At 37.2% G+C, this 27,109-nt stretch overlaps 1 protein-coding gene across 1 annotated transcript; it reads right to left on the reverse strand.

Moving 5' to 3' along the window:
• Positions 1-836: 836 nt before the first annotated feature.
• On the reverse strand, positions 837-26,902 carry Cep95 (centrosomal protein 95). The gene is made up of 20 exons (XM_076869279.2): positions 26,515-26,902; positions 25,000-25,128; positions 24,029-24,136; positions 21,445-21,555; positions 18,167-18,266; positions 15,877-15,992; positions 13,578-13,709; positions 12,111-12,301; positions 10,103-10,215; positions 9,782-9,911; positions 9,039-9,189; positions 7,774-7,913; positions 6,079-6,174; positions 5,157-5,286; positions 4,228-4,397; positions 4,053-4,127; positions 3,214-3,366; positions 1,815-1,961; positions 1,454-1,525; positions 837-1,176 (listed from the first exon to the last, which is right to left on the reverse strand). The coding sequence occupies exons 1-20, from the start codon at positions 26,642-26,644 to the stop codon at positions 1,000-1,002; spliced, it is 2,571 nt and encodes an 856-aa protein (XP_076725394.2). The 5' UTR covers positions 26,645-26,902; the 3' UTR covers positions 837-999.
• Positions 26,903-27,109: the final 207 nt, after the last annotated feature.

A 27,109-nucleotide genomic window follows, 5' to 3' on the forward strand; every position in this document is an offset into this window, starting at 1 on the left:
TGGGGCATTGCTTCACTCACAAGCTCCTTCCCATGCCTTCATGGGAACCTCTCTCCTCCCTGCATCCCTGCTGTGGTACCCTCTGCCCCCCACTTGCTTTGATTAGCAAGGCCCCCATTTCCATAATTGCCCTGAAGCTTTCTGCTCCTGGCCTTCTCTAAAGCCTCCTTGCTATGGAGGACACCATCCCTGCATGGGTTCTCTCTCCCCACATGCCCAAACCAGAGATTGGGTTGGTGTGCTCTTGCCCACTTTGAGTCATGTGCAAACTGTCTGGCTTTATACCCTTTGCTGCTTCTCACTGCTGTCTTCTCCCACCCAATAGAAGCCATGATGCTTCTTTTCTCTTATCTTCCAATGTGTTGCAAGAATCCTGCACATACACTATAAAGGCTCAACTCAAAGGCCTATCTCTGATGACCAGCCTATATTCTTGGGAGATGGGGGGAATCCTCTTGAGAGAGAGAGAGAGAGAGAGAGAGAGAGTGTGTGTGTGTGTGTGTGTGTTTATTGTTGACATGCAGCAATAGGCTTTAGGGATTGGCTGCTAAGTTTAGCACAAATCTGACTAATGAAGAATATGTACCTTCACTTCCCTTTTCCAGGTTGAAGTCAAATTCAAAAGCAAGCTGGGTGTGATAGAACATGCTTGTAATCCCGGAGGCTGAGGCAGGAGGATGCCAGGTTTGATGCCAGGTTTGAAGCCAGCTCTAAACAACTTAGTGATTTATTTGAGACCCTGTCTTCAAATAAAATAAAAAGGGCTGGGGATGCTCCTCAGTGGTAAAGTGCCTCTAGGTTCAATCCCCAATATCCAAAAAAATTAAAAAAAACAGTAAGCTTTAAGAAAACATTTTTATTTGAAAAAAATTATGAGTACTGGAATGAATACACAGATAAGGCATTTAAAAAAATTCTTCTGTTTCAGACTGTTTACTGGCTCAGTTCTAGCTCTGTCCTGGTAAAGGCCTCCAGAAACCTCACCTATGAAATCTGGCCTCATGAGAAGGGATTCCGACCATACTGAAGAGAAGCCAGCTGCAGCCGAGCTCTGAAGCGCTCAGCTTCCAGTTCCCGGAAGAAAGCATCATCGTCGTTCTGCGTTATCATGTTCTGTAGTTGCTGAATTTCCTTCTCCATCTTAGATCTCAGCTCCCTCTTCACCTTATGTAATGTCTAAAAGAGGATTCATGTCATCCTTTTACTCCAAACATTTATTTATCCAGCCCTTGTCTATTTTTAGTCTTTGCTCTACCTTCCAGCTCATCAAGCTCCTCCAATAAATTTATAATTTAGCAGCAGCTCTTATAGAGACCTGAATGAGTGAAGTTAAACTCACAGGACAAATATCTTGGATGGTAAATGGATTATCTTATTAGTATTCTCTCCATTCCCTATAAGGTACAATACCATTTTCTATTTTCTAGAAAATTTCTATCCTGTTAATTATTACCTGAGCCTGGAATTTCTCTCGGGCTTTGAGTTCCTGACGTTCCTGTGATATGGCTTCTGCCAGCAATGAAAACTGTTTATAGGGAAGAAAAAGAAATCTTATTTAATGTTTTCAGTCCAAATGTAAAAATTCTTACACTAATGTTCACAGCTTAAAATCTTTTCTTAGAAATGAAAAAAGCAATACAATATACTACAGCCAAGCACTAGCTTATTTTATCTTAAATTTGTCTTGGAAATAGAGTCATTGTAATCTATACAGTCTGCAAAGTTCTGAGTTAACAAACAGAGGTTTATTGTCTGTATACTAAGCCAGCTTTTGACACAGGTGGTCAAGATCCAACACATTCTAATGAGCCCACCTGGTCCTTATAGTAGTTCTCCATCGAGTCCAGTTCATTCTGATGCTGTCTCTTTTCTTCATCTCTTTTTTCTTTGGCATAGTTTCTCAGGTCTTGTAATCTTTGTTTCTGAATTTGTAAACCTTCCTCAAACAGCTTCTTAAATATCTGCCATTTAATGACAAAGATAAATTTAAGCTGAACTTCATGATCGTTTTGCTCAACTAGAGGTAAATACCAATAGTGTTTTTTTACAATTTTTTTTAAACGGGAGGCTTTATTAGTATATTATTCACATATCATAAACCAACCTTCTTAAAAATGTATACTTCGGCAGCTTTGAATAATAATGTGCCATCTTTACCACTAGTTTCAGAACATTTTTGCTCCAAAAAGAAACCTCATGTCTGTTGGCAGTCACTCCCTATATCCCCCCCTCCTTTTAGCTAGCACCATTAATCTACTTTCTATATATGGATTTGCCTGTTCTGGACACTTCTTTCACTTAGCATAATGTTTTCAAGTTTTATCTACATTACAGTATATATCAGTACTTCATTCCTTTTTATTGTTAAATATTCTACATGAGTTTATATTTTAATTATATTTACATTTAATTATTATTTTGTTCATCCATACTAGTTGTTTCCCCCTTTTGACATTAGAAATAATGCTGCTATGAATATGTGTGTACATCCATATCTAAGGATAAAATTACTGGGTAACATTTAACTCTTTATGGTCTTCTTGAGGAACTGCTAAGTTGTTTTCCCAAGCAGTCACACCACTTTACAACCTCATTATCCCTGCATGGGAGTTCCAGCTTCTCATCCTTACTGACTTTTGTCTTTTGTATTCCCATTCTTGTGCATGTCATTGATATATTGTAGTTTTGATGTGTATTTGATTAATAATGTTCAGCATTTCTTACTTATCACAGAGATCCTTTACTGCTTGCTTCCAGAAACGAATTCTCAAGCAGCCATGTGTATAAGGCAGGAACTCCAGAGCAAAACATGCTATACTTCTGTGCAACACTTATATGAGCTGGTTGGCATTTGGGGAGCCATGGAAAAGAAATCTATTCAGCAGGTTTGATACGCTACTTATTCTTTTTTTTTTTTTTTTTTTTTTTCTTTTGGTACTAGGATTGAACCAGGGACATTTCACCACTGAGCTATATCCCCAGCCCTTTTTATTTTTCATTTTGAGACAGGGTCTTGCTAAAGTTGCTGAAGGTGGCTTTGAACTTGTGATCTTCCTCCCTCTGCCTCCTGAGTCACTGGAATTATAGGCGTGTGCCACTTGGCTCAGATTTCAGATTTAAACTGAGGCAAGACTTATGACAAAGAAAGTAGTCCCTAAAATGTAAGACATAATTTACCTTCTTAACAGGACTGGGCAGAAAGAACACACTTACCATTTCTTCCCGGGTTCTCATTCTCATCATTTTTGCACGCAACTGAACTCTATAATCATCATAATATTTTCGGGCACGAATAATTTGCTGACGATTTTCTTTTATTTTTGATTGGGTCAACCTCTGTCTATAAATGCAGTCCTTGAAGTCTTGCTAGGAAAGGAGAAGAGGATGTAAGGATAAGAGGAAGGCATATACAAGCATCACATCTCCATGACAGTCCCTTATGATGTCTTTGAGCAGAAAGGCAGCCATGCAGGGACAGTGGCCCTGCATCCTGCCCAGTGTGAAAGACCATCAGTTCCCAGAAACCCTCATCCTTTGCAGCTTCATCACCTTGATCTGAAGAGCAGCACTGGCAAGCCCCGACAGTGCAGACAGCAGCCAGGACCTGAGCATCTCCCAAATTTGAGAGTCTCATCTCCCCACTCTACCAGAGATCACTAAGTCACAGCCAATGCCTACTTAACAAGAACAAGAAAATGGCGCTCTGGACTTTTAAGCTTGAGTTGTCAAGAATATTTAATTAGGACAATATCAAAGCAATGAGGATGAAATGAGGTCCTATATCCAAAGCCTCCAACTCAAATATTCAGATATTGTTTTCACCCATTCAGTGGTAGAGTGCCCCTGGGTTCAATTCCGAGCACTGGGGGGGGGGGGGGGGGGGTTTAGCATTTCTATAGCATTTGCCCCTAATCAATTTTGGATAAAGCCCTCGTTGCTTCTGCAGGCAGTGTTAGAAGAATCTGTACTGCTCAGCTATACAGATAAAAGGAAATAAGTATAACTTAGTTTCTAAGTTCAAAATTAGAATGCCCAACTTGTTCTTGACGTACCAGTCTCTTGTTATGTTCATATTCTTTCTTGACAAGGGAAGTGAGGATTTCATGCCTTCTCAGGGCTTCTTCTATCTTTAAGGGAAATAACAAGGCAAGTTAACAATGACGTTCAAGTACAAGATCTTCCCCTTTCGGGTTTATATTCCTACACTTCAAACTGTTGGTAACTTACTTCATCCTGGAGTTTCTTCTTTGATCGACTGTCCCTGTGTGCCTCTTTATTGAGCTGTTCAACATGTGCAATTTGTTGTTTCCACATTTTGCTTAGTGTTGGGCCAGAAACATAGAGAAATGGAAACTGCTCCAGCATAAGGGGCAAGAGACTGTGTTCATTTACTTTCACTGTAAGGACAAATAAGATGCTCTTAATTTGGGAAACTTGCCAATAAGAACTCTTACCCCATATTCCTGGTATGCCAAATCTTATCTAATTGATGTGGTGATGATCCTGAAAAAAGCCATTCTAAATGTACTCATCACTTTTGCATTCCTTCTTTGATCAGAGTAAGCCAGCTACCTGTTAGGGATGAAGAAAAGCTCAACATTCTTACTGATGATATGCTAGGCCTGAAAGTGCATACTAACTGCTCGGCTGCCTCGGCACCTGTAGGTGGATGCTTCCTATGTGTTAAAAGATTTGTCAGCCCTCCTGGTAGGCATGCGCTTAGAAGAAAAACTCTGTTTAATGGCATGTAGCTGGAAGGCCAGCCATCTTTGGGGAATAGTTGAAAATCTGGCATTTTACATGACCCAACTATCAGTATACAGAGGCTGGACAGGCCATCTGTTTGCCTTCGAGCATCCCTTGCATTCTACCAACTTCCCAGAAACAAAAACAAAAAAAGGCAACCAGAGTGAGGCTCAAGCTGGAGCTGTAAGTGGTAGCCCCAGCTTTCTCTTGGTGCAAATATATAGGCTTTCCTAAGGCAATTCTTTGGAGTTTTTAGCTCTCTTTACAGAAAACCAGCCATATGGCAGTGATAAAAAAGGAACTTTCTGTTGCTAACTGGTGGATGTTAGTTTGCAAAGCTATCCTTGGAATGCAGTGCATACTTTCAAAGTTGGCCAGTTTTTCATAAAGTACAATTCTGTGGTTCTTACTTGGAGCTGCTTTATTTGGCCTTTGGAAGCCACCTCTTGAACTCTGAGTTGTGGATTTTCTGGAGTAAATCTTCCAGGGCTGACTATGTTTGGGAGTTCTTGTATGAATGACTTCTCTGTATATTTTTCTCTTCAAAGCAGATATGGAACAGAATGGAAGTAAGAGAAGTAAGACTCTTTCATACATCATCTTAAATATACTGACAAAATAGCTAACCAATCTCTCGACAAATCACCTTTCTTCTAAATCTCTAAAAATCTAGCTAATGTTCATTTATTCTAAGGTAAAGACATCTTTTGGCCATTGGTGTCCCTTGGAATTTTTCAAGTTTTCAGTCACCTTGTCCCACACTCTAAATACAACTAGTATTAATGCTTTGATATGCTGGTTTCTTTCAGAATTTTTCCCACATAGATTAAAAAAATTCCCAAGCAACTATGCATTAGGTTTAGTTGTGACCACATTGTACTTCATAACCCATTTTGTTCAGTAACATTTAATAAAAGCATTTCTCCATGCTTTTATTTAGTTTCTATAGTCAACCTTTTGAAAAGCATTAAACATGCTTTGGGTTTCTCATACTCAATAAAGCAACTTGGCTTCTATCTTCTCTTATTCCCCGTTAACTTGGTCAGCTTATGCAATTTTTTAACCCCCTGGTGAACTGGAAAGTAGAAACTGGTAAAAATTGATATAATTTTAGGCAGAAGGGAAAACACTAGCTTTCTCTGGTATCATGTCTTGCTGTATCTTAGCAACCTGACAATGAGTAAGGGAAAAAATCCTACATTATGAAATTATGAAATGAAATCCTGTCTTTTCCTAAATAGCTATTGTTAAGGCCCTGAAAAAAATAAAAAAACTCTGTACTTCCCACTGATCTGACCAAATGCATTTATTATAGTGGAGACTTTTACCCACTGTTTCCTCCTCCTCCTCCTCATTTATCCTTTGAGATCCAATATTGTCTTGAATTTTATTTCTTCTTAGCTCCCTTTCAAATGCTTCAGTTAATGCCTAAATGGGGAAAGGTTATATAATATTATAGTTGTTAAAAAACATACATGTGAGTGCTGGGGCTGTAGCTCAGTTGGTAGAGTGCTTGCCTCGCAAGCACAAAGCCCTGAGTTCAATCCCCAGCACCACAAAAACAAACAAAACAAAACAAAACAAAAAAACCCACATATATATGTAGGGGAAAAATTCATCTAGGAACCTTTCAAGCCCAAAATATGAAGCTCATTCTTTCTCACCTTTTTATAAACAGTTCCTTTCAGGCTCTATACACGTTGTTTTAAAAGATATGTAATTGGGACATAAAATGAAATAATTATTTTGATTCTCCCCTAAATGGAAGTTACATGATGAATTACATACTGATTATAACTACTGTAAGACATTTGAATTAATTTTAGTTTTCACTATTATAAATACTAGAGCTGGGCACTGAGGCAAATGCCTGTATACGCAGCTACTCAGGAGGCTGAGGTAGAAGGAACCCAAGTTCAAGACCAGTCTAGGTAACTTATTGAGCCACTCTCTCAAAACAAAAAATAAAAAGGGCTGGGAATGTGGTTCAGGGGTAGAGGGCCACTGGGTTCAGTCCCCAGTACCACAAAAAGAAAAGTAATTTAAGCTGGTTGTTGTGGTATATGCCTGTAATTCCAGCTACTCAGGAGGTTGAGACCAGGAGGACTGGGCAACTGAGTGAGACCTGTCTCAAAATAAAATTAAAAAGGGCTCAGCAGTACAGCATTTGCCTCATTTATGTGAGGTCCTGGGTTTAATCACTAGTACTGCCAAAAACAGAAAAGGGGGTGGAGAGATTATGAAATCTACTATAGCAAACAACTAAGTGTCCTACATTTATGCAACATTTCGAAATCCCTTTACCACAGCAGAAAGTCCTCCTCAGCAATCATCATCATACCAGTCTCCTTGTTGGAGGCCAACCATCTCCTCCAATGGATACTCAATGGCCCATCATGTCATTCAAATGATCTATCATGTGTAATCCACCTCAAATTCCCCTTATATCTTAAGTTCTCTCTGAAAATACCAACTCATACTGATCTCTTCCTTAATCCACTGGAACAATGAGCTAACATTCTTCAGAATTTCATGATATATGCTCCTTAAGAGGGACATAAACCATATCACATAATTCTCTATCATCCACTCAACTCAAAACATATTAAGTGCATTTTATTTATTTATTTATTATCATTTTAAATTTCTTCTGCTTTTTTTTTTTAATATCTATTTTTTAGTTCTCGGCGGACACAACATCTTTGTTTGTATGTGGTGCTGAGGATCGAACCCGGGCCAAACGTATGCCAGGCAAGCGCGCTATCGCTTGAGCCACATCCCTAGCCCATTTTTTTTTTTCAAATGTTTATTTTAGTTCTCCACGGACACAACATCTTTGTATGTGGTGCTGAGGATTGAACCCGGGCTGCACGCATGCCAGGCGAGCATGCTACCGCTTGAGCCACATCCCCAGCCCCATTAAGTGCATTTTAAACCTTTAATCAACAGCATGCTAATTTAATCCATGATAGCAAGGATAAATGGCATTGTCTCCTACCCAACAACAGTCAAAGAATGGAGAAGTACCTTTGCTTGGAAATGGCGGATATCTGTTTCTTTTGGCTTACGCTGCCGCCTTCTCTCTATCTGGAACTGTTTATGTTTGTTAACTGGAGATGGAGAAAGCGAATGGGATCTGTAAGGTGGCTTTTTGTGCTTGGGAAATCCTGCAACACAGAAAGGCCATTTACCATTAGTTCCTGACAGCCAGAATGTTAAGCTGGAAACCAATTAGTTGGTTCTCACCAAATCCAAAGAGAAGGAGAAGTGTGCTAAATGTATTATAACTAATTCATATTTGTATACTTAGTCATACCAAGTAAACAGACAAATGAATACAAATGTGAACCATCTCAAGCATTTAGTTATATATTAAATTTTGGAGTGAATTCAATATGAATTTATATGCATAAAGTTCCTTGGCTGGCAATGGGGAGAGAATCTAGATAGAGAAAAGATAAATTATCTGAGCCATGTGTCTGCATTCTAGATCCTAAGGAGGAGATGAAAATATATACACATAGCTTATAAATACTTACAAAGTAGAATACTTATAAGCAAAAGTTAACATGGTTAAGTACTGTCTAAGCAGTCCAGATTCTTCCCTAATGAATAAGTAGTGACATATATGAATAAGTAGTGACATATATGCTCATACCAATGGGATACATCTGTGAATTTGGTCATACCGCAGCTAAAATGAATTAGCTGGACCTTTAAGTATCAAAATAGATTTCCAAAAAAATATTAACACACAAAAAAAGCAGACTGAAGAATGATATATATAGTATCTATGTGAATTTTTTTAATTTTTGTTTTTTGCGGGGAGTGATGAGGATCAAACCCAGGGCCTCAGGCATGCTAGGCAAGAGCTCTACACTGAGCTGTATTTCCACCCCTATGTGAAATTTTAAAAGAACATAAAACAATAGTATGTTTAGATAAGTAATATATAAATAAACAGTCAAAGTATGAAAGTAGTCATAAACCCAGCCTAGTGGCACACCCCTGCAATCCCCAAGCTAAGGCAGGAGGAATGCAAGTTCAAGTTCAGCCTTGGCAACTTAGTGAGACCATGTCTCAAAATAAAAAAGAAGGTTTGGCATGTAGCTCAATGATACAGTGTCCCTGGGTTCAATCCCTAGTACCAAAAAAAAAAAAAAGTGCTATTTTTTTTTTATCTTTTTGCATATTTCTGAAATTTTTCAAATGAGAAAGTCATTAAAAACACACAGAACGACCTAAGTAGGTTCACATGGACACCACCATTCTAGGTCCCTCTGGGTTTGTACCTGGCCTTAGCTTCTTTGGCTCATATTCCATGATGCTGTCACTATGTTGAGAAAGTGTCTCCTCATTTCCATTCTCCATCTCTTTGTTTATAATATCTTCTTCATAGACAGTCTTTTCTTTAATTCGATCACCCAGAGCACTTTTTAACATCTATTGAGAAAATTCTTTTCAACATCTTTGATTTCAACAGAATGTAAATTAGTAGAAATAGACAGCAGACTTTTAAAGTTTCCTCTGATAGTTACTAATAATAAGTTTTCAGATGCTTATGCATCTTTAGCTTTTAAAGGCTGGATACTGATGCTACCAGCTACTCAGTTTTAGTAAGCTTAACAGTAAGTCAAGTAGGGATTTAATTAATTCAATGTTGTCTCACTGCATTTTGTGGCAATCAGTGATCCATCCAATTTTATATCAGATCCATCTTTAATAACAAAGGGAAACTAAAGATAAATGGTTTAACATTAACTTGTATAGTAAATGATTTAGTTACTTGTATAGTAAATGATTTAGTTTTCATCAGAAGTAAATATAATTTGGACAAATCTGTGTCATGCTTGGTTATATCAAGAAAGGTTAAGAGATCATTATTCATGTCTTACCTGTTTGACTTCTAGAACATTTTCACAGTAACTAAGACTCAACTGATTTTCCAATACCTAAGCTTAGCTTTCAACTTCAACTGGGAGACACTGAAATGCTCACTAACCATAGTAATTATACATTAAAAAACAAAACTTGCCCAATCTAGCTCACAGAGCCGTTGAGAGAGTTTCTCTGACACTGCATGTAGTTCTTGTTCTGTTAACCTCTTTCTTGACCTCTGCGGGGAAGGTGAATCCCATGATGAGACTGCAGCTCTGTTTTCACTTCTGTAACAAAAGTGACCATGTGACATTTAAGTAGCCACGTATACTTTATTTAGTTCAAAATAACCATGTAATATATACTTTAATACATATTTCATACCGGTTTCCACAGCTAAATTTGTAGAGTGTACTCCTTCACTTTTCAAATCCATTTGCAAATAGACTATAAACATGTAAGCCTGGAGTAGTGTTACCTTTTTCCTTTGGGAATCTTCCTTGTTCTGGGGCTGGAGACCCCAGTTGGATAGGCTTCCTGTTCACTATCGTCAGGCAACTTGGAAGTTAAGATAACTCTCTCATCTGGTTCCTATTAACACAGAACAAAGTTAATTTGAAAAAGCTACAAAGACGACAGGCAAAATCCTTTTGATGGTGGGATGCATTAAACCTGTGGCACCAAAGCTAGATTCTTCAATTTCCTTTATTTTTAAATGCATTTGTCAAAATACCATATTGATACTCAATGTTAAAGGACTGGAGCATGTCTATCATTTCTACTCAGAGAAAAAGTGTGGCTTAGAATGCCATTCTAATATAAAGCCAGGTGAGGCGTTCTCAAACATGAAATTTCAGGGATAATGCCTACAACTAGACAATTACAAATGATCAAATCACAAATTTTTATCTCTTCTATTGAAGAATCAATCAACTAGAACTGTCTAAAATTGAAACACTTTTAAACAAACCTGAAACTTCCCAAAATATAAATATAGACCCAACACTTTCAATAATATTTTCTTAACCTTAGAGAGAATCTTTTTTGCTTGTATGTTTGGTGCTACAGATTGAACCCAGGGCCCTTGAGCACACTAAGCATACATCCTCTACCACTGAACCACACACCCATCTCCTAGAGGGAATCTTAGAAAATTTCTTGTGATAAATGATATCCTCAATTTCACTTCAGAATCCTTTTCTTCTATTAAATTTAGTACAGTTTAGTAAATAGCAATAATTAATCAAATTTTAAAAACTTTTAAAATGAAATTTAAATGTCCAGCTTAGTGAATTATTTCAAAATGAATACTCCCATTCACTGCCACCCAAGTGAAGAAACAGAATTACCAATAACAGCATTATACCATCTCAGCAAGACTTCCCCAAAGGTAACCATTATCTTATGACCCCTTTCTTTCTCTCTCTCTTTAATGTATCCACCCTCCTATCTGAACAGACACAGAGAATGTTTAAAATGATGGTTACCTAATGCTAATGATGTTTATTTCATCTTTGTACCTTTTCTGTACTGTTTGAATCATTGTTTATAAATCTACCCTGGCACATATTTGCCTGTTCTTTCTAGGAAGATATGGGCAGAATAATTTTTTTTTTTTTTTTTTTTTTTTAAAGGGACCGGGTTTCTCCATCCCTTCCCTAAGAAAAAAATAAAAGCCAACAGGCCAAGATAATAACAGGGGTTCATGCTGACAATGGAAATATGGATGAATAGATTTCCCCTCCCTTTAAAGCAGTAGTAGGGATTGAACCTAGGGTTGCTCTACCATTGAGAACATTTCAGGCCTTTTTATTTTGAGATAGAGTCTCACTAAATCACACAGGCTGGCTTCAAACTTGCCAAGCTTAGCTTCCTGCAGAGCTGGGGTTATAGGCATGCACCACTGTGCCCAGTGACAATTTGCTTTTTCACATTTTCCAATATTTCAAACATTTTGAAGTATTTAATTGGGGATATACAACATGTGTTCTGAAGTCAGAATGCTTGAGTTTAAATCCTGCCTCTAATAATTGTTGTGTAAACTCAAGACAAGATATGGACCTCTCTACATCAGTTTCCATAGAAAATATAGTGATTTCTCCAGAACTGTTTGGAAGAATAAATTATCCAACACCTGTAAAGTACCCAAAACTGTGCCTGGGAAAAAACAAACAAACATTCCATATATGTTGGTTCTTATTTCCCTTTTTATACACTTATTTTATCCCAACCTTCCTATAACAAGAACATGCAGGGGTATGTAGAAGTAAATTTTAAGAAGTACAATGCTTTGGTCAGTGCAATATACTTGACTTATTCTAACAAGAGACCTCTAAATAGATAGGCTTCTGGTGTTGGAGCTCAGTGGTAGAAGAGCACTTGCCTAGCAAAAGAAAGGCCCTTGGTTTGATACCCAGTACAATAAGTAAATGAATTTTTAAAAATATGGGCTTTCTAACCAAATGCAAGCAAATTTTTCCACTTACAGAAAATGCTGTGTGCTCTCCAGATGAATTCCCAGCAGGGGAGAAGTGACTTGCACGCAGGTATTCTTTTCCTATAGGGCAGGGTGCTCGAGGTTCTGAAGGGTGGTAGGGTGGATGTAAAGGAATAGCTGCTCGGATGGGCTCCCCTAGCTTTCTAGCGCTTGGAACCATACTCACAGAAGGGGTTTCCACTAGTAGGACAAATTAAAGTGGATCTACGATGAAATTCTAAGACATAAATCATTTTACATACACCTACACCTATATAAATACATTCACACACACTCATCTTTTTAACTTGATTAAAAATAAAAAATACAAAACATAATTAAAGCAGTGATACATCCTTAGCCAACAAGTAGAAATCTAATTAAATCAGAATGAATGTAACCTTAATATTATATAGTATAAAAATGGACCCTGAAAGTTATTTAAAAATAATGAGCTGGGCAAAGTGATACACACATGTAATTCCAGTGACTTGGGAGGTTTAGGCAAGAGGTTCACAAGTTTGAGGCCAGCCTCAGCAACTTAGTGAGACCCTGTTTCAAAAAATAAAGGGTGGGCTGGGAAGTGGCTCAAGCAGTAATGTGCTTGCCTGGCATGCGTGCGGCTCGGGTTTGATCCTCAGCACCACATACAAACAAAGATGTTGTGTCCGCCGAAAACTAGAAAACAAATATTGAAAAATTCGCTCTCTCTCTCTCTCTCTCTGTCCCACTCTCTCTTAAAAAAATAAATAAATAAATAAAGGGTGGGGATATAGCTCAGTGGTAAAGTGCTCCTGGGTTCAATCCCCAAAGAAATAAAAATAATGAAAAACTGGAAGCAACCAATGTTTAAAGAATGGCTATGTAAACTTATGGTTCATTCACATGTTAGAAAACCAGCTGGCCATTAACAATGATTTTATGTAATACTACCATATAAAAATTCTGTAATAAATAGGAATATTTTTCAAGTACTATATTTTGTTATTCAGTTATAAGTTGAAGACCAACAACTGTATGTATATATACATATACAAATGTATCAGACTGTATTATCCTTAAAAGAAAAACAAAAAAATCCAAATATTTTGAGAGAAGATGACTTAGATAATAAAACAGTGGAAGAAAAAATATGTGGTGGGGCTGGGGTTGTAGCTCAGAGGTAGAGTGCGCTTGCCTCGCATGCCTGAGGCCCTGGGTTCGATCTTCAGCACCACATTAAAGAAATAAATAAAAATAAAGATACTAAAAATAAAAAAGCACCTTTGCCTTAAAAGAAAAAATATGTGGACAAAGACCATATTAAGCAGAAATTCGAGCTCAAAATTAAGAAAAAACAATTACAAATAAGATCATGTAAAACCAAAAAGATTCTTATATAGTGCAACTAAGTAAAAAGACCATTAGAAAATGTCCTGGGCAATGACTGTGTCAACCCAGGAATAGATTAAAGAACGAACAACACATTACGACTCACTATCTTCAACAAAGGATGTCCTATCCTTGAACAGAAAACTAGATGAGGGAGGGTTTAACACATCTTCATGTAGTTTTACAACTGGTGAGGGTGACATTTTTTTAGACTGCTTGTGGACAGGACTTTGAGCACCTAGGAAAGAAAATAAAGGTAATCCTATCAAAATGTTTGCTAAATATTATACTAAATGCCAAGAGGAATGTTGAAAGATACCAATTATTTTTAATAACATATTAAAAGGCAGCTCTATAGTCCAGAATCACTTTTACGACTTGAAAACAAGGTTTTACTTAATGTTTCATTACTCTGCTTCAGAAAAATAGGTGCTAGAGTTATAGAAATGCTGATTGTTATATGGGAATTTCTAGGCATAAAGATGTTAAATGAATTAGGGTTTGTGGCTAGTACCATAATCAAAGAGTTACAGTTCAGAAATTAAAATCTAAATTAGATGCCTGTGAATGTGACAGTTGTCTGACATCTTACTCTGATGATAAAAGGAAGCTGCCATAAAGCCCTTTAATCAAATCAATCCCAAATACCTTTGCTAGCTTCCTTCTCGACCTTTTCTCCTTTGCCTTAAAAACGTTAAATCAAATTCCACTCTCTACAATTTGAAAACAAGTATAGATTGAGTATCCTTTATCCAAAATGCTTGGGATCAGAAGTGTTTTGGGTTTTGGAATATTTGCGCAGACAGAGTAAGATCTTTGGGATGGGCCCCAACTCATATATGTTTCATATACACAGCCCAAGGTAATTTTATACACTATTTCTAGTGTTTCCTGAATTTTGACTATGATCTGTTATATGAGGTCATGTGTAGAATTTTCCACTGGTGATATCATGTCAGTGGCTCAGAGTTTAACATTTTGCAGTCTTTCAGAGTTCTGGATTAGAGATGCTTGAATAGTAAATCATCTTTTACTGTTGTACTTAGTTTACATGGCACTTAATATCAGAGGACCCATTTCTAAAATCACCATCCCCTCCACTGTGAATCTATCTGACTTCCTTCAAGTAACGTTCTTAAAATAACTATACTTTACACTTTGCCTGTGATTTCAGACAATTATTCATATTTAGTGCATAATGGTGCTAAAAGTCCTTTACTTTGCCTCTCTCAATGACAAACTCATGTCTTTGGTCTACTATGATGTTCAGACTTGGGTTTTTGAACATAATTTCTTAGGAGTGCAGCATCCATTCCTTGGAATTAGAGTATTAGTGCTTACAGGGACTTTATTGTTGGTTTAGTCCAATTCTCTTATTTCAAATTTGAAGAAATGGGGCTCAGAAAAGATAAGAACCTTGTCCAAAGTCACACAGCCAGTAGCAGAGTCTGGATGAGAAAGCAGACCAACTGATTCCCAATTTAAAGTACTAATTATGGGGTAGCATTCTTGTCTTTCTATTCAAAAAAATACTTATTTGGGATGGGTATTTTCCTAAGTTTTAAAAAATTATGATGAACAAGAATAATCTTACTGTATATTTTTATTTATCAGCAGTTTTCACAGGTAGAATGTAAGTTCCATGAAGGCAGGGATTTGTGCCTGTTTTGTTCCCAACTCTCTCACCACTGCGTGGTATAGGAAAAGCACCAAATAAATATTTGCTGAATGACTATGATGTGGCCACTTTCCCAGGAATTCACAGTTTACACAACAAGCTATAAGTTACCAAGCAATGTGGGAATGGTGTTATAGAAAGGAAGAGAGAGAGCAGAGTTGTCAGCCTGAGGCAGGTAGGGGAGGCTGGGCTATGGAGAGTGAGTTTGTCAGGAATAGGAAGAAAGAGCACCATAGTGAATGAACAATATATGGCAAAGATGAACATGGCATGCAAGGTGGATAGGATGGTCACAGGGCCTGAAACTGGGAATGAGAGATTACTGGAAATATGGCCTAAAGCCTGGGAGGAAATTTGCTATTGGGAGTATGAACTTATTAGTTGAAATGATGAAAAATGTCCAATTTGGGAAACTATAATTAAGAGGTACTCCAGAATTTTGACTAGACTGTAAAGATACATCCACAATTCTCTTCTCAGGATATCAGGTCCCACAAAGTACATGACAACCTTGCACCCATAGATTTGCCTTGATCTTATGTGCCTCTGTGCTTGTGACTCCTACTTGCCTATGATTTCAGACTACTATTCATATTTAGTGCATAATGGTGCTATTCTGGAATTTCAATGCTGAGGTTCAATTAGGACTCTCTTCTAATATTAAAGAGCATACTCTTCGTATTGTTATAATAAACATACTGAATAATAACTGATATTAACTACTCACCATTACTTCTTAGAGAAAAGGTGTGTGCTGTGTCTCCGAGTCTAATTATTTCACCAGTGGATTCTGCTTCATCTTCATCCCAAGAGGGTCCCAAAGCCTCAGGTGAGGAGGAGCTCCTAGAAAGAAATTCTCACTCACTCAGGGCCCAGCCTGACCATAGAGGACCCTTCCTGCATCCAACACCCAGCCTGCAGGTATTCAGATTGCTCATTTGCTAGGTGCAAAAAAATTGAAAAAAACCAGAGTCGGGGAAGTAACTCAGCAGTAAGGCACTTGCCTAGCATGCCTGCAGCCTGAGATGTACAAAACAAATGATAGTGCGTGATATTCCTCTTAATACTTATCAATCCTTGCCGCTTGTTTTGTGTTGACAGATATATAATGAAAAAAACTGTGTATAAAGTGTCAAGGATGAAATGGACAGAATACATACAGAGAACAGCTAACACTGGTGAATCTAAGGGTGCAGGAGTGGAGGGGAGTCTGGTAGGGCATTAATTTTGCACTAAATATCTTTGAATTGTCTCACTTTTGCAATTGTTTTATTTTTTAAAATATAATGATAAATAAAGTCAAGAATTTCACCTTACGATGGGTCTCCTTTGAGACATTTTTCACAATGTACTTCACCAAAAAAAAAGGTATTTGCCAGCCAGGTGTGGTGGTACACGCCTAAGATCCCAGTGTCTGGGGAGGTTGAGGCAGGAGAATCATTGAGTTCAAAACCAACCTCAGCAAAATCAAGGTACTAAGCAGCTCAGTGAGATCCTGTCTCTAAATAAAATACAAAATAGGGCTAGGAATGTGGCTCAGTGGTTCAGTGCCCCTAAGTTCAATCCGTGGTACCCATCCCCTCCAAAAAAAGGTATTGCCTGTGGTTTTCAAACCATGACATACTCCATAAAAAAATCAAAATTTAGATATTTAAAAGAAAATCACAATATTATGTTCAAGTTTTAGTTAGCAAGGAGTACAATCAAATCTGTAACAACAATATATTTTGTCTATGAAAGTAGCATAAATTTTAAAACTGATATTGGTCAATGAAAATGGCTCATGAAGTACCTGCTCTTTCATGCTGCTGGTGGATGTAAATTAGTCATGTCCTCCTTGAAAAACTTGGCAACTTTTATTAATAGCCTTAAAACATTCATACTCTTTTACCCTCAATTTAGCCTAAAGACATGAGAGAAAGGGAGAATAAAAAAAAGGCTCCCCTCCCAGGGTCACTCTACCCCTAAACTATATCACCAGCCCTTTTTATTCTGAGATAGGGTCTTGCAAAGTTGCCCAGGCTGGCCTCAAATTTATAATCTTCTTGCCTGGCTCGCTTTTTAAGAATTTTGTCGTCGTTGTCGTCGTCGTCGTCATCATCATCATCATCATCATCATCATCATCATCACCATCACAAACCTCCACATTATAAGATCGGGGTAGTAAATTATGTTATAACTACATGAATGATGATACATAGTCATTATCATTCCAGGTATTCAAGAGCCTGAAGCAGGAAGATAACAAGTTCAGGACTATCCTAGGCAACTTAGCAAGAACCTATGCCAAAATAAGAAAAAGAAAAAGAAAAGGCTAGTGATGTAGCTCAGTGGTAAAACACTTGCTCAGCATGCATGAAGCCCTGGTCTCAAGGGTTCATGCTAAATAAATATAAGTAAAATAAAATTAAAACTTACTGCAGGGCAGAGGGTGTATGTAGCTTAGTAGTGGTATGCTGGTCTAGCATACACTATTGTCCTGGGTTTGATACTAAAAACTAGAAAAAAAAATATTATAGATAGGGAAAAGATTGGATGTGTTAAATAAAGATAATGCCTGCAGACAGTATGACTTCATCCAAAAAAAAAAAAAAAAGAAAAAGTATAAAGGACTAAAATATAACAAAATGTTAACAGCACTATTTAGTTTTACATGACAAATTTCATCTTTTTTCTTGCTGTTAAAAAAATACACACACACAAACACACACATATAAAAGAATTTCTCTGTACTTTGCAAGTTTACTCAAAGGAGGATGAACAAGGAAAAAATGATGATCCTTTCATGATCAAGGGACAAATGAAAAATGAGTAGGTAATTAAGATGGAGAATTAGTATTACATGTAGCTCATGTTCATAAAACTCCCTCAAAAAGGTATAAAATAGAAGAAGTTAGTAAAAATGTTCACATTAGCTTTTTTGGGTACCATTCTGGTATACTGTGTGCAATTTTAATTCTTAGTAGATGAGAAAGCACAATTTGTTTTGGTAAAATTCACAGACATTGTGGGCTACCTCCCAAAAGAAACTCTTTTCCATGATGATTTGGACTCCTTAGTGCTTTCTAGCTCTTCCAAAGGTTCTCCTTCATGGGATTCTTTAAAATACTGTTCACCTGTTTAAAACAGATTAAAAACAACAATACCAAAAAAACCCAAGTTAATACCATTTTTTTTTCTTTAAAAGAGGCCAGAAGAGGTAAGTAAAGAGAGACAACCCCCAACCTATAATGGTAATCTAGGCTCCCATGACAGTGAAATTAGAAAGAATCAAATCATTACCTGCAATGAGTTACTCAAATAACAAAGAAACAAGAAGCTCGTTGCTTTCAAATCAAGACCTACTGTGTATATTATGATATTTTCTTTTTTAAGCAATGTGGTAGGTTCACTTATCATTCTTTATACTTCTCCATCTGTAAGGGATGTCTGAGGTAATCAATTAAGATGGCAAGAATAATATGATTCTATTAACCTACTTCAAATTCCAAGACAACCATGCCTCATGCGAGAGTCAGAACATATCATGATTTAGATGAAATTTTTCTTAAGACCACTGACCTTTTTCTCCAACCTAAAATACCCAAGGAATACACGCTTTCACCAGCAGCACTAATTCACTAGGGCTATGATTTTAGGCGTTATGAGGATAAAATCTGATTCAGATTTACCTCTCTGGATATTCCAATGCATAATTCTAGACATTTCCTATTCAGACATCCACCTCATTATTTTCTATTTCTGTATTCACCAAGCAACATTTTAATATCATTTGTCGACACTGATGGTGCATATAGTCTGAGCTAGGCTCTATGCTAAACGTATCTCCTTACTTAATCTTTACAACAAGCTTCGTATGAAAAAACAAGTCTAGAGAGTTTCTCAGACGGTGAGGGTTTGCCTTCAAATCCCTCATTCTTCAATGGTAAATGATAATGCTAGCTCAGGTTTCAGAGAGAAGCTGCCCTGCACTGCTGGCATGACTAATGCTAGCAAAGACTTCCTTTCCATTTTGTCAACTGGCATTTAAAAAAAAAATTTTTTTTTTTAGTTGTAGATGGACATAATAGCCTATTTTTTAAATTTATTTATATGGTGCTAAGGATCAAACCCAGAGCCTCACGCTTGCAAGGAAAATGCTCTACCACTGAGACAACCCCAGCCCTGTCAATTGTCATTTTGAAGAATCTGATCAGCTCCAGATAATAATGCCAATTAAGTATATTTTGGACCTGCAGAAGTGAGACTGAAACCTTAGATAACACTGTTCAACTGTCATCCAGGGAGGCCCAACTCAGCAACTCCCACAGCTCAACTCACCACATACTACCAACCTTTCTGGGAGGTAGTATCCTTCAGCCTTTCACTACCACTAGACTCACGTTAGAGCACTGTCTTCATCCCTCCATCCCCACTGCTCTATCATCAATGAGGCACTATCTTCCCACTCCTCCCCACAATCAAGCACTGAATTGTAAAAACTGTTGCTGACTTTATATAACAGTTCAAATTAATCTTATTTACTTACAGATAGTTTTCTGTCTCTTAATTTTGCTGCTAAAAAGACAAAATGATACAGAGCATCGAAATACCTATTGGTAACCTTGCATTAGGTGAGTTCCACAGGTTAATCACTTTCAATACTCACCCCCAACTTCCTTCTTTGTGTCTATTGTTATGTATTTAAGGCTGTCTCCCTGACTTAAGTACAAGTTTTTGGTTTTTTTTAAGTCTTTGTTTTTGTTTTGAGATAAATCAATGACATGCAGCTTTGAATCCTTCCAAAGTACCCAGATTAGCATTTAACACATAACTATACCCAAAAGTTTAGAATTTTAAGAAAAAGAAATTTCCAATGTATACCTTTCAATCTTCCCTTCTGGCTTTTAAATCATTTTAGCAGAAATTGATTAAAGTTAGGGAAGTATTTCTAACTAAAAACTTTAAGATTAATTTCAAATATTAGAATCACAGCACAGGTCTATCCATGATGGCAGAAATTAGAAAAGGTGAGGCAACCCAAATTTTTTATTGTAACTTATATTAGAATTTGTTAATTACTGTGCTGATAATTTTTTGGGTAAATTTGTAATATAAGAACAGATAATATATTATTCCGTTCATGATCAACAGTATTAATTTATTAAAGATAATACAGTCCTTAAGTACTAAATTTGGGGAACTGGGTTAAAGAGTAAAAAAAAAATATTCAGCTGGGTATGGTGCATGCCTATAATCCCAGCAGCTCAGGAGGTTGAAGAAGGAGGGTCACATGCTCAAAGCAAAACTCAGAGGGGGAAAAAAAAAAAAAGAGCTGAGGATGTGACCTAATGCTCCTGGGTTCTATCCTTGGTACCAAAAAGAAAAAAAAAGTATATTCAGGCTGGTAGTCAGGTGCAGTGATGCATGACTGTAATCCCAGCTACTCAGGAGGCTGAGGCAGGAGGATCACAAATTAGAAGCCGGCCTGGCAACTTAGCAAGAATCTGTCTCAAAAAAAGCAAAGAAAAAAGGAAGAAGAAGAAAAAAAAGCTGACCATCATGAAATAACAGTGTTGGTAGAAATGCCCCAGTTCTTTCTGCTAATGCCTTAGTAATATCCAACTTTGTAATATAAAATGGTGATTCTGACGTAGGAAATTTTGGAATAAGAAATTTTATGCAATAATAGAACAATAAATAATTCAGGCAGAAATTTAGGTTCCCATTTTTTTTTTTTTTAATATTTATTTTTTAGTTCTCGGCGGACACAACATCTTTGTTTGTAAGTGGTGCTGAGAATCGAACCCGGGCTGCACGCATGCCAGGCGAGCGCGCTACCACTTGAGCCACATCCCCAGCCCCTAGGTTCCCATTTTAGATTAGCTTTAAAGTTATTTATAAGTAACAATCCAAATTAACAAAGGATTTGATGATACAGTTTCCAATCACCTGAAACAGAAACAATTAGAAATATACAATTAAATTTATCAAGCATATTGTATTGGTGATTCTGCTTCCTAAGAAAAATAATCAAAGAGATAAAAGGCAAAAGGGTATGTAATCCTTCTTGGGATTTCTTTTGCTGGGGTTCAAACCCAAGGCCTCATCCACACTAAGTATGCACTCTACCACCGAACTCTGACCCCAGCCTCTTCATTCTTTTTTTTTTTTTTTTAGTTTACATGGATACAATATTTTTATTTATTTATTTTTATGTGGTGCTGAGGATGAATCCAGTGCCCTACACATTCAAGGAAAGCACTCTACCACTGAGCTACAGCCTCAGCCCAGCCCCTCTATTCTTAAACTTACTTTTCTCATGAGATGTTTCACTGATGTGTTCTGTAAGATATTCCAGCAATCCATCAAATATTTCTAGGAGATTCCTGATAGATTCTTTGTCTCCTTTCACAATATTTTCTCCTGAACACAGAACATAAAGCTATTAAAAATTTTAATAAAAACAACTGAGAGCCTCATAATTGGTTTTAGGTTTTTATTTTGGTACTAGGAATTGAGCCCAAGGGCACTTTACCACTGAGCTACATCCCCAGCCCTTAAAATGTTAATTTTTTTTTTTTTAAGTTGTAGATGGACATGATATCTTTACTTATTTTTATTTGGTGCTGAGGATCAAACCCAGTGCTTCACACATGCAAGGCAAGCACTATACCATTAAGCTACAATCCCAGCCTCTCCTTTCTGATTTTTTTTAGGTTCTGTCCTCAATCTTGCTATCCTTCTGCCTCAGCCTCCCAGCACTGGGATGGAGAACCACACCTGCCTTGAAAGTCTCATAATCTTGAAATGGATATAACATTGTGAAAGAATATATGGATTATAAACTCAGAAGAAATAAAATTATAAATATTAAAAACATCGATTTTGTACTATTTAATTATATCCAAAAAAAATAAAAAATAAAAACAATAGGCTTGGATATAATGTTTAATAATTCAATGGCATATTTCTTTTTTTTTTTTCAAGAAGCAAAATAACATCCTCAACTCTCTAGTCTCATCTCCTACCACATTCACATAATATCCAGAAGTTAATCTTGAAACAATTCCTAGCACAGTACTTGGCCCCTAATAGAATATTAACAAATGCTAAGTTGAAATATTGAATAAAAATGGATTGGCAAAAGCGTGGATACTTGACATGTTTAATGTCACTTAAAATGGACTCCAGTCAACATCAGGTATGGAAGGAACTTGGCTGTTGTGATGCTCTGGTGATCCCTTTGGGATATCATGCCTAGCATTCTCAAGAATTCAAACCAGAATGGGAGAGGCAGAGTAGAAGTTTGACATCTGAGAAAAGCTGGCCACTCTTAACTTATGATACAAAACAAAACTATACCAGAGTTGGAATACTTTATTCTGTTTGAAATAATGAGTATGAAATCCTGTTTTTAAGCCCTGTGTTTTTCTGGCTTAAAATACATATGCACACCCATGGGCATACTCAAGACTTCTCAGTTTCCAGGATGGGGAGCATACTCTGCCAACCCAGCAATTAAAGACTGTTGGCCAGAATGCATTGCTTTGTGGTGGAAGAGAAACTACTTTGCACACAACACAAGGAGTCAAAAGTTGCTCTGCAATCTACTGAAGGAGGTAAGCAGTTTGCAATAAACTCATGGGTGAGTGCAGTTTGTGAGAGGCAACTTCACAATAAAAAGTTCTATAAACATATATATGTTTACAATCTTGCTATAGTATATTTCAAAAGTACAAATATCAGAAAATGTCCAACATACTCAGGTGATTTAGCAATTTCAAACAGCAAAGGAACAGGGAAATTCTGGGATCATTTCCTAAAATAATTTATCTCCAAACTGATTTATCCCATTTATTCCCCTAGAACTGAACTTAAATACTAATGACTGTATCTCTGCAAAAATTTGTTCTTGTCAATATTAAGTTAAGAAATGTCAATTTCCTACCCTTATTACCATTTATCTTCTTTAACCAATGTTAAAAAGTACATCAATAGTATAAGCCTTCTTTTTGGACTGAAATATAGCTTCAAGTCCCTAAGATTCTCTCTGTTCCTTAGCTTGAAATAATTTACTGGAATAATTCTTATTCACTACTTTTGACAAACATAAGGATTTATAAATATATTTGATATGCTTGTTTTTGGAACACAGCAAAGTATCCTTCATTTTATTTTAGAAATAAGTCTTAAAAAAGCAGCTTATATTTTTAAAAGCTTTTGAATATATAATATGGTTCAAAATTTTAAAAATATGAGATATATTGTGAAAATCTGGGTTCCCTTTCTTGTAACCCTGAAGTTCCCCTTGTTGGAAGCAATCTTTATTAAAGTTTTTTAAATCTATTTTTCAAAAGAGTCTTTCTGACTGCAATCAACAGGATATATCTGCATATATATTTTCCCCACCTGTTTTAACAAACTGTAACATACTCTATACAATATAACTACACTGTGTTTTTCTCACAATATACACTGGAGATTGCTTCTCTAAAATGGAACACTTTGTGCGCAAAGAGCATTATCAATCATCTTTTAAACCTATTGTGCAGTTCACTCTCCAGAGCTATTATTATTTATCTAAACAGTCTCTATTAATTGGCATTTAGGTGTTTCTAACTTTTAGCTACTAAAAACATGCAGCATGGGTATGCTTTAATATAACAAAACAAAAATATACATGAAGTACATTTCAAATCCAGATCCATCACAAACTCATTGTTCAATTCTCCTGAAAAGATTTAATGTATGATTGCCCTAAGTATATCAGTTGTCTTGGTTCAGTCTTAGTTTGTCGGTTCTATAAGGTCCCTCATTTGGTTAATTAAACAATATCTAAGGTTCTACCTAATGTTATTTTACTAAGATGCATAATTATCTAATTAAATATACTAACCTGTTATGTGAGACAAGCTAACCTGCAGATAATCCAAGGCCAATGAATCAATCACTGCTTGTACATTGTGGGCATCATCCTCTTGGCTCTTGGGAATAGCTATGAGGTCTGTGGAGCAAAAGTCATATTATTTTGCATCTATGAGGATCCAAGTTTTTATCTATTTGTCTTTGACTAGGCTTTTCAGTAAACCCAAATGCAACAAAAGTAAGCTGTGCATTAGCTGGACAGATGGTAGTACAGATAAAATGATAAAGCCTGAATTCTACAAAGTAGTATCTTTTTAGTTGAATATTTATTTTTTAATATTATTTGTTTGATACTATACCCAACATATAAACATGTTCTACATAAGTACCATGTAAAAGAATATGCAGATGAACAGGGAAACTCTGGGATCATTTCTTAAAATGAGTACCTCCACATTCAAGGGGATGTGAATAATTGATAAGGAAGGCAAACATAAGCAGAGACTTGACAAAGAAATGAAAGCAGTAAAGGAATCTATGGATAAGAATTCTGAGCTATTTAACCAAGGTCACAGCAAAATGTGGTATCTCTTAAAGAAATGTGCAAATCACAACTTAAAATATAAATTTACTATCTTCTTAGTGAATTAGGGTCAAAATAAACATCAATTCTTATTTGTAATACTGGTTAAGTAGCAGATTCCAACAAATTTCCAAGTTCTGCTCAATTTTTAAAACTTTGAAGATTTATTTACAGAAATGGTGTGACTTTTACAAGGCATTAATATAATTAGATTAAATGGGGCTGGCCTTCGAACTGATTTGATCAAGGCTATTATTATGAGAGGGTCCCCTAAAATATTCATTAGCATAAAAATACTACATTTGGATGCAGACAAAGAAAATAAAATTTTATAAATATCAAGGGATTTAACTAAAAGAACTAGAAACTTCTGGCCCAAAATACAGACACAATTAGTACCATTTTTTCAGTGAACTTACCTGGTACTTTTTCTCCCAAAATGGATTGATAAAGAGCAATAAAAACATTAGAATCACAATCTTCAAGTGTGTGTATCCTCAGATGTATGTGACATTTAAAAAGAAGGTTATTGGCAATGGTTACCCACTCTGTTGGGGAAAAAGGAGAAAATAAGTCTTTACTAGCACTAGGAAAAGTCAAGCACAAAATATCAACAACCCCCACAAAACAGATATTGAACTCTACAAAATAAGAAATTTGTTAAAAAATTTCAAAGACCCTCCTAGTTAAGATTTTTGAAAAGATGTATTGGGATGATTTCCAGAGTTTATAATTTCAATTTTTATTGTTGCAACCCAAAATCTTCACTTATTTACTATTAGTTTTTATTTTATAAAAGCCTTAAATAGGTGTTTTTACTTAAAAGTTATAAGTAAAGGGACTATCATGTTATTTTTAAAAGTTTGCAAATGGCAATCTCAGGTTACTAGAAACTAATTGATGGAGTATGTTTAAAATTCCCGATAGTATTAGTTATGTTTTTACCCAATTATCTTGTGCAAGTCAGGGTCTCTCTGGTGCCCAAAAGGGTGGTGATTAATTTAGGCTGTTAAGAACTGGAATAATGATAACACTAATGCATCTGTTAGGTTTTATTACATTTGATATACATTAAGGAAAATACATGAAATACATTAAAAAAATCCCTAAATTCAGAACTAGCATCTTAAAAATACTGTTGAAGTTCTTTGTGGGCTATACCACATCCGGCCCTCCCCCAGTGTTGGGATTATCAAGGTTAAAGATTTCTCGACTAAAGATAATATAGAAAGCTTAAAACATTTGTTCACTGAAATTAAAGGGAAAGTACTTTAGCATTAGATGCATCTCCGGTAAGTAATGGAAGCATGTTTTGGAAGCAAATAAGTCTGTGTATCTTCCATACACCAATTTCCCTCCTCATGCCCATTTCTCACAGCTGACCAAACCATGACAACCGTTTTATACTGGAGAAAAGGAAGAAGCGTCCTAGACAACCAAATCAATTCGCTTTTCAAAAGCGATGCCAGACAAACCCTTAACTCCAGAGGGCACCAAAACAACAACAAAAAATCCCGCTATTTTGCTTTGGCAAAGGCATCGACATATCTTAAAAAATATCACGTCTTTCAAGACCAATATAAATGTAGGTTCGGCCTCAGCGCCCACAATGCAGGAGCGGAGAACACACTGACAGTGGCTGGACATTCCAGAGAAATACAAGTCCGAGAAGATCTTTCTGACTGCTGTATAGCAGCCGGGATGCGGATGTCCTACCAGCCTCACCACAAGTCCCCTCTTTCACATCCCACGTCGCTGTCCGACTGCCTTGAAGCACAGAGGTAGTAAGGCTGAGACCCTTATCCAGAGAACCCGCGACTGTGACCATGTGCCATACGGGTCACGAGCTTCAGGGGCAGCCCAGACCCAGTATTGGACCGCCAGAAAGTTGGACAGCTGAAGTCCACACACCAGGTATCCAGGCCGAGACTCACCAGCCTCTGAGCCAGACATGTCGCGGAGACGGGTCGCCGCCGGACTCCAAGGCGGGCTCGCGGGTGACGGCGTCCCGTTAGGGCCACACTGCGCAGACCCGGAGCGAACAGAAGGGGGAACGGACCACATTGCGGGGAAAGAGGGGTGAAGAAGGGAGGGACGTTAAAACGGCTCCTCGCCGCTGATTGGTCATTACAGGAACACTTCCTTTCACAGCACGCGACTAGGCAGCAGTTTGCGGGCTCTAAGAAAGCCTTCCCCGCGGGCAAGATCCCGCGAAAGTGTTCTCAGGGAGCCGGGCTGGGCAGGCCAGGTCATCCAGCAGCCCTGGCCCGTCTCCCGGGGGCAATAGAACTGCACTTCCGGTGAGCTCAGTTAGTTTGTGTTCCTCCGCCGACGCCAACCGAGGAAGTAGTGCGGTCCGCTCACCCCATGGGGAAGTCACGTGACAATATCAGGCTCCGCCTTCTCGCCTCAATTTGGTTATGGGCGTGGGGGCTCTTGCGGAGACGTAAACATCACCAAGTGGGGCGAGTGGGTTGGGTTGTGCTGGCGTTTTTATAGCCTGGCTAGGCCTGAAAAAGGGCAGTAGCT

The sequence above is a fragment of the Callospermophilus lateralis genome, chromosome 11, assembly GCF_048772815.1.
Source record: "Callospermophilus lateralis isolate mCalLat2 chromosome 11, mCalLat2.hap1, whole genome shotgun sequence".
Lineage (NCBI taxonomy): Eukaryota > Metazoa > Chordata > Mammalia > Rodentia > Sciuridae > Callospermophilus > Callospermophilus lateralis.

Coding starts and splice junctions, on each gene's coding strand:
- Cep95 (XM_076869279.2), bottom strand. CDS start 26,644: ATGTGGTCCGTTCCCCCTTCTGTTCGCTCCGGGTCTGCGCAGTGTGGC. Junction 7,914..9,038: donor GCCAAAGAAGCTAAGGCCAG/GTACAAACCCAG, acceptor TCTGTGTTGCAG/GATTTCCCAAGCACAAAAAG. Junction 6,175..7,773: donor TCCGCCATTTCCAAGCAAAG/GTACTTCTCCAT, acceptor TTCCCCATTTAG/GCATTAACTGAAGCATTTGA.